Source organism: Halichoerus grypus, chromosome 2 (genome assembly GCF_964656455.1).
Source record: "Halichoerus grypus chromosome 2, mHalGry1.hap1.1, whole genome shotgun sequence".
Taxonomy (NCBI): Eukaryota; Metazoa; Chordata; class Mammalia; order Carnivora; family Phocidae; genus Halichoerus; species Halichoerus grypus.
This window is the reverse complement of record NC_135713.1, coordinates 208,131,013-208,138,515: the sequence shown is the minus strand read 5'-3', so window position 1 is coordinate 208,138,515 and position 7,503 is coordinate 208,131,013. Positions and strand designations below refer to the sequence as shown.

At 66.8% G+C, this 7,503-nt stretch overlaps 1 protein-coding gene across 2 annotated transcripts in view; it reads right to left on the bottom strand.

The window, feature by feature from the left end:
• Positions 1 to 278: 278 nt before the first annotated feature.
• BAHCC1 (BAH domain and coiled-coil containing 1) overlaps positions 279 to 7,503 on the bottom strand; it is a 64,579-nt gene continuing 57,354 nt past the window's right edge. For both annotated transcript variants that reach the window (XM_078066259.1, XM_078066260.1), the window contains exons 19-28: positions 7,210 to 7,317; positions 6,964 to 7,120; positions 6,770 to 6,884; positions 6,619 to 6,694; positions 6,415 to 6,523; positions 5,711 to 5,830; positions 5,423 to 5,599; positions 4,161 to 5,338; positions 3,296 to 3,532; positions 279 to 2,496 (exon numbers count right to left, since the gene is read on the bottom strand). In XM_078066259.1, coding sequence (XP_077922385.1) covers positions 2,290 to 2,496; positions 3,296 to 3,532; positions 4,161 to 5,338; positions 5,423 to 5,599; positions 5,711 to 5,830; positions 6,415 to 6,523; positions 6,619 to 6,694; positions 6,770 to 6,884; positions 6,964 to 7,120; positions 7,210 to 7,317 — 2,484 coding nt within the window. In that variant the 3' untranslated portion in view covers positions 279 to 2,289. The remainder of the gene's footprint in view (positions 2,497 to 3,295; positions 3,533 to 4,160; positions 5,339 to 5,422; positions 5,600 to 5,710; positions 5,831 to 6,414; positions 6,524 to 6,618; positions 6,695 to 6,769; positions 6,885 to 6,963; positions 7,121 to 7,209; positions 7,318 to 7,503) is intronic.

The following is a 7,503-nucleotide window of genomic DNA, read 5'->3' as shown; positions in this document are numbered from 1 at the left end:
ACTCACCTCCGGTGAGATGTGTAAGAAAAGGGACCCTCATCTTGAGAGGTCTTGAAGGCCAAAGCCACCCCAAGCCCATTCTGGTCTCACAGTCCCCTCACGCGTGTGAGGCCCCGAGCCCTGAGGGGCTCCCCTCTGGCTGACGTGGGGGGCAGACCTGGCCCGGAGGCGGGCATGTCGGCTGAGACCCCCCCAAGACGCCATGGCCTCCGGGGAGTCACCGCTGACGTGCACACGGACACCAAGGCACAGCAGGGTCCCGGGCCACTGACCACCTGTACAACAGTTCATATATTTATTCTTAAGCAAGTTATCAATAAAAAATTTAATACTAAAATGCCTTTACATAGAGTTTGCTGTTCATAAAACCTTTGTGTTTTTTTTTGTTTGTTTGTTTTTAGTGTTTACATTGAAAAAAAAAAATCCAACCATCCTCTTAGTTTACACATTTACAAGAGCCGAGCTCCGCCAGGTCTAACCGCGGTCAGAGGGCGGGCCGCACCGCCCACACGCACGGGTCGAGGGACGGAGGGGAGAGAGTCAGTGCGAGGGCCAAGAGAAGGGTCTTTTCCTTCGCTCAGGGCCTGGGCTTGAAAAGAGCCTTACGCTCTAACTTTTGTGGCTGGGCTGTCCCCACTCAGCGCCTGGGCACCCGGCGCGTCTTCTCCACTCTGCTTGTCCAGCCGCGAGCAGGCCCTCGGGCGCCGCCTCCCGGGTGATCGCCAGGACTGAAATATTGCACTCGTGCCGAGACAAAGGGGAGAACGGGTTGGGAGAGGTAAGCTGGGGTGCAGGGGACCCCCTCCCTGCCCCTGTACTTCCCATGGAGCCAGGAGCAGGAGGTGGGGCCGGGGTGGTTTCCCGGCTGGAAAGGAAGGGCAGAGAGGGGCTAGGTTGGGGTGCCGGGCACCCGCCGACATCCCACATTTCCCGGGGACCTGGGCTGCAGGTCTGTGGTCACACAAAAACTCGTCCTAAGGAACAGTGACTAACTTGGGGGTTTTCCTGGGGCTCCCAGGGGGTGTGGTGGCACGTGGGGACACATGGCCCTCCATGTTTCTGGGGCAAGGGCCGCTGGGCCATGGGTCTGCCTCGCCCTGTCTCTTTTGCCACAGGAGAAGTGAGGGGGTGACAAATACTCTGAGGCTCCCGGGGTGGTGCCGAGGGTCTGGGTGCAGGGGTGAACAGCCCCCTGAGGGCGTGGGTTCGGGCAGGCAGGAGGGACCCGAGCTGGCCCCACACCCCAAGCACTGGCCTGCCCGCCAGGCCACCTGCCCTGCCCACCAGGCCACCTGCCCTGCCCAGTGGCCACAGAAAAGGCCCTGGAACCTCCACGTGAGTTGGTGGGGGCTGGTCCCTTCCCTGCTCTGAGTGGAGGCTGGGCAAACTGGCCATCACAACGGAAATCAGAAATACCTTGGAATATTCAGGAAATAAAATCAAAACATCACTTTTTCGTATCGATACTTTAAAACATTTGTTCATATTTGTTTTGTTTTAAACCGAGGTAAGATACATATATGGCTGTCACAATCCCAGGCTGGGGGGACCGGCTGATCCTGGTTTTCATTTTAGCCTCTGGAAACCCTTCTCTCCCCAGGGACCCTCATCGTGACCTCCCCCACCCCACACCCCCGCTACACGTTTCCTCCTTCCTCTGTTTCCTCGTAGGTGGATCAAAAGGGAAGAAACAGCAGTGTGACTCCATGTGACGCGGTCCCGTGATCAGCGCAGGGACCGAGGGTCCCGTCCACCCGCCGTGACCGCCCCCACCCCCAGCTGCTTCTGCTCACAGACGCCCCTGTCAGAACTCAGCTAGGCTGAGCAAAACAGTGCATTTTCAACGAAAACCCCCAGAACGAAACCTACACACACACACACGCACACACACGCACGCACGCACACGCATGCACATACACCCTCGTCACGCGTGTGGGGAAAAAATCCTTTTCCACTATTTTTTTCCATAAAACTTCCCGCAGAAATACAGTATTTACAGAGAGAAATAAATAGACAGCACACCTGATTTCTGCTTTCCCTGGTGGGAGACAGTCGGAGGTACTAGGGAAAATATGGCTTGGATTCTAATCTCTCGGGAACCGCCGATGGGGACGCGGAGCGCGGGGCCAGGCGGCAGAGGCTGGCGGACCCTCCGAAGGGGCCCGGCGCCCGCACCAGGAGCGCCCGCTCCCCAGGGAAAGGAATGCGAAGCCTGGGCCTTGCCTGCCTGGGTTTGCGTCTTTGCTGACTCGCTGCTTGCTCCCAGCCGTTCCCTCGGCTCGGCCAGGCTCAGCACAGGATGGGCGCTCCGTCGGCCGCCACCAGGCGCCCCGTGGTGGGGTCATAGGTGCCCGCCAGGTAGTAGAGGTCCCGCCGGTCCTGGCACTTCCGGCTCCGCGTCATCTGCTCGTACTGCTCTCGCCCCACCACCTGGCACTTGTGGGAGATGGTCTGCACGTCGTTCTCGTCCTCGTGGCAGGACTGGTACAGCGCATTCTGGGGGGGGGGGGACAGGAGCTGGGCCGGGGCCTTGGCAGGGAAGCCGCACCCAGTCTGGGACGGGCCTCTCCGTCCTGGGAGGGTCACTTGGATCAGCCTTGGAACCGTGGAACCCCCGGGTCCTGACAGGGTCCGAGAAATGCTCCTTTCTGCACCATCTGCAAACTCGGGTTCTCCCCGCGGAAGAGCAGACAGGGTGCTGGAGGCCTTCTCTGTGTGGGGTGTGCATTGAGGGGCAGGGCGGGGCTGCTGTGGATGGGGGGCTCGGTGCCGGTGAAACCACCCTGCTTTCACACGGAGCCATGGGGGTGCAGCCGGGGAGGGACCCGGTGACCTGTCTCCAGAGCCTCAGCCCTCAGCTGGGGGGCCTCCAGGTGTGGGGGACGGGGAGGGGGCCTCCACGGATGGGACTACTCGTCTTGTTTTGGCTGCCGTCCCTGCTACCCCTGGTGTCCTGCCCCCACCTCCCCACGGCCCCCCACCCGTCCCAGGTCCCCCACTTCCCCCACCACCCCCAGGCACCCCACCTCCCCCAGGTCCCCCACTTCCTCCCACCTGCCCCAGGCCCCCCACTTTCCCCCACCACCCCCAGTTCCCCACCTCCCCCAGGCTCCCCACCTCCCCCAGGTCCCCGCACCTGCCCTAGGTCCCCCACCTCCCCCAGGCTCCCCACCCCCCCAGGCCCCCCACCTGCCCCAGGTCCCCCACTTCCCCCCACCTGCCCCAGGTCCCCCACCCATCCCAGGCCCCCCACGGGCCGCAGGCCCCCCGCCACCCACACTACCTCAGCCCTCACCTTCCCGTCGCTCTGCCGCTTCCCCAGCTTGGTCTCCTCCGGGTGGTAGAACCACTTGACCTTCACCACCATGTTGCTGCCCCACGACTCCCACATGCTCTCAATGCGGCCGATGTAGGGCAGGTTGGGCCGCCCAGCCGACAGGAAGACGGCACAGTCCCCGATGCGCAGCGTCTCCTTGCCCCGGACGATGGCCTTGTAGAACAGCTTCCTGGCTTTCCCCTTCATGCCCCGCCTCTGCAAGGGAGACAGCCAGAGGCAGAGGGCAATGAGGGGGCCCGGGGGTCTTGGGGGCAGGCGGCAGCCGGGAGGTGCAGGAGAGAGAATGACACAGAGGGAGGGACGGAGGGACGGAGGAGGGACAGATGGCACCTCTCATGTGCAAGCATGCGGGCTGGACAGGGCGCCCCAGTGCGGGAGGGGGGCCACACCGGCACCTGCCCCGCACGCTGGGTCGCGACCTCAACGTCACCACCCACTGAGAAGGAACGTGGGACCTGGAGGTTGGGAGGGGAAGCAGCCACGAGCTGTCCAGCGCGGTGTGGCTCCGGGGGCAGAGAGCCGCGAACAACTGCGTGTCCGTCCCCGGAGCGCAGCGGGCAGCCCCCCCCGCAGCCCCCCCACCCCCGAGCCGCCGCCGCACGGGAGACAAACCCCGGGTACCCGCCCCGCGGCCCCGCACAGGTGGAGGCCTCGGAGGGGACGCGGCGGCCGCGGCGATCTGCCTGGTCTCGTCAGGCGGGAGCTTCCGTTCTTCCCAAAGTTTACTTTTTTTTTTTGAGTTGAAATGAAATAGAAAAACCTAAAGCAAGAAGAGGGAGAGGAGCAGGCGGTTCGCTCCGGGCCGGGAGGCGGGCGCACCTACCTGCGTGGGGTTCCCCGACCACGTCCAGAGCTGCCGGGCGGGCAGGAAGGCTGAGATCTTTGGCCGGTTCTCCACGGAGGGGAGTCGCTGCCTCCGCGGGAGCTCTTTGGCTTTGGAGAAGCTCAGAGCCTCCTTGCGCTTGAGCTTGGACTTGCCGCCACTGGGGCCCGAGCCCGCGCCCCCGCCGGCCCCCGCGGCCCTGGACAGGAAGCAGCGCTGGGCGTGCGCGTGGGGCCCGCCGGCCTTGGAGCGCAAGGCCTCGGGCTGGGCCAGGAGGGCGGGCACCGGGTGGGAGAGGCAGGTCTGCAGGAGCACGGCGGGGTCCTCGTCGTCCGAGCTGTAGGAAGAGCCCTCGTCGTCCGAGGTGCAGAGGCTGGAGGTGGACAGCGAGCCCGAGGACGACGAGGTGGAGGAGCCTGAGGAGGAGGACGACACGGACAGGCGGGCGAGGAAGCGGGAGGGCGCGCCGGGGGCCAGCCCGGGCCCGTCCTCCTCATCGTCCGAGTAGGAGCTGGGGCAGTCGCTGTCGCAGGGCAGTGGGAACTCGGCCTGGCCCGCGAACTTGCGCAGCGCCAGCCCCATGGGCAGGGGGTGCATGGGCGCCCGCCCCTTCCTGTCCTTGCCCACGAGGGCCGGGTGCGCGTAGCTGGGGCTGGGCAGGGGCCGCCCCAGCTTGGGCCCGGGGTCCTTGTCGCCCAAGAGCAGCGCCTTGCAGTTCTTGTTCTTGGGGGAGGTCACGCCCTCGTGGTCCAGCTTGACCAGGAACTCGCCGCCCGCCCGCCGCCGCGCTCCCTTCTCGGCCTCTGCGCGCTCGGCCTTCTTGGCCCGCAGCAGCCGGTGGGCGCCCCCGGGCAGGCCCGGCCCGGCCCCGCCGACGAAGGGGGCGTAGGCGCTGGCCAGGCTGCTGAAGGAGTCGGCGCGGAAGCCGTTGCCGAACACGGGCGCCGCCACGCTGTGCACGGGGAAGAGCGCCTCGCGGGCCCGCAGCTTCCTGGCGCTGCCGTTGAGCTGGAAGAGGTTCTGCAGCACGGCCGGGCCCTTGCCGCCCGCCGCCGCCGCCTTCCGCTTCGTCTGCGCCACGGCCGACCAGCTGAGCAGCGGGCTGCCCCGGCGGCCCAGGAAGTGGTCCGAGGCCCCCGCGGGGGGCTTGGCACCTGAGGTGAGGAGCTCCGCTTTGCCTAGGGGGGAGGCCAGGTGGAGTCAGAGCCCCCCCACACCCCGAGGGGCTCCCCCGCCGGCGTCCTCCGCACTCCCGTGAGTACCGGCTTTGTCTTTGCTGACGGACTTCTTCCCGGGGGTCTTCGAGGCTTCAGGGCCGTCGTGCGCTTTGGGGGACAGGCTGGGGGCGGGGGCCTCGCCGGGCGGGGGGGCCTCGAAGGAAGCTTTCTTGGTCCTCCGGCAGCTGCTGGACACCAGCAGGGCGGGCGAGGGCTCGGTGCCTGCAGAGTGGACGCGCGGCCTCAGCACTGCAGCCCGGGGAGGCCCAGCCTGCCTCCAGGCCTGGGGGGCCCCGGGGCTCCCCGCCCTCCCCACCTGGCCCCGGGGCTCACACTGGATTTTGAAGTCCGGAGGCAGCAGCCTGATGTTGGAGATGGCGATATGGCCGGTGTCGCCGTCATCAAACTCCACGACCACAGAGTCCAGGTCCTCCTCCTCGTCGCTGCAGGTACCTGGGGATGAGGCTCACCTGAGCACCGGGCCCCCTCTCCGGGTCTGTGCGGTTCTCCGCGACCGCCAGGTGGCCGGGACAGAAGGACGACAGGATGGGCTCCTGGCGCCTCACAAATGACATCGGGACAACTCTGCCCCTGATCATGTCCGACCTCGGAGCTGCCACAGCCGCTGGGGAAACGGACAGCCTCCCCCTCTGCCTCCTGCGGCTCGGCTGGAACAGCTGCCCCATGTCTGCCGTCCGTCACCCCCACCCTGGGCTCACACACAGGGACTCAGGGCCCTGGCCTCCCCCCAGCCTCCCCCCCACTCACCCCCCTGCCTGGGGGGCAGTCAGGAGGATTCACCCAGGGGGCCCCACGTTACCAGTTCACGAGCCCCACCGCTGGGGCTTTGGGCCCTTTCCCTGCCGGGCCACGTGGACAGCCAGAGCCGCCCACACTGTCCCCACCCCGTGCACCCCCTCGTCTTCTCCCGGTGCCCAGGGAGCTGGCCCCATTGCCGGCTCTGTCTGCGGGGGGCCCTCCCACCTGCAGCGTTGCCCGAGGGGGCTGCAGGCGGCCTCGACGGGAGCGGGGCTCACCTCGGACCACGCTGCCTGGATACAGACAACGGGACTTCTGGCTCCAGTAGGCGCAAACCCTCGTGCCCGGTGGGAGGTAGCGGCTGGACTGCGGCCGGACATCCAGAACCTGCGGGACCGGCAGGGACGGGAGGCGGGCTGAGTGGGCAGGCGGGGGGGAGGGAGGCCCAGGGCGGCGGGCCGCACGGGCGCCCCTGCACTCACGGCCTCCTGCAGCAGCTGCTCCAGAGAGTAGATCCTCTGCCGGTTGCCTCTCTCCCCCTCAATGACAATGCTGTAGCTGGGGGGCAAGGCGGAGCATGAGGGCCCTGGTGTCCCCGGCCGCCCCCGCCCCCCGCCTCGGCCCGGGCCTCACATGTCGGGGGGCTGCAGGGTCCTGACGCTGCCCGCGTACAGCAGACTGTCCTCCTTGGGAATGAGCACGGGCAGCCCGTCCTGCAGGTCCTCCTTGTGGATGGTGCACGAGCGCGCTGAGGGGACAGGGTGTCAGCGCCGGCCCCGCCCCGGCCCCGCCCCCGGGCACCCAGGGCCACGCCCAGGGCCGCTCACCCAGGGCTGCGCTCTGCTCGGCGCTCAGAGGCCGGCTGGCCGCTCTGGGCTCCTCCTCTTCTTCCTCCTCTTCCTCAAAGCTGCCGTTGTCGTCAAACGCAAAATCGTCCTCCACAGCAAAGCTCTCCAGCAGCCGACTCACAGCCCGGCCCTTGCCCTGGGGGGCCAGAGGGGTCAACTCCCTCTGGAGGTGGGGGTGGGAGAGGTCTGCGCCCTGGCCGGGCGCCCGGGGGGTAGGGACGCTACCTGCTTGCCGACAGCCTTGCTTTTCACCTTGCCCACCTTCCTGCCCTTCCCCAGGATGGCCTTGGCGTTGCGTGGTGACAGGGCGATGGACAGGGCCCCGTTCTTCCGCTGTTAGGGGCGGGTGGGAAGGAACCGAGGTCAGGGTGGCACCAGCCTCCCAGCTCACAGCCAGCCCAGGGTGTGGTGCACGCTGACCCTGAGTGTGACCTGAGTGTGAGTCCAGGGGTGTGATGCACACTGACCCCGAGTGCGACCCAAGTGTGAGTCCAGGAGTGGGACACGCTGACCCCAAGT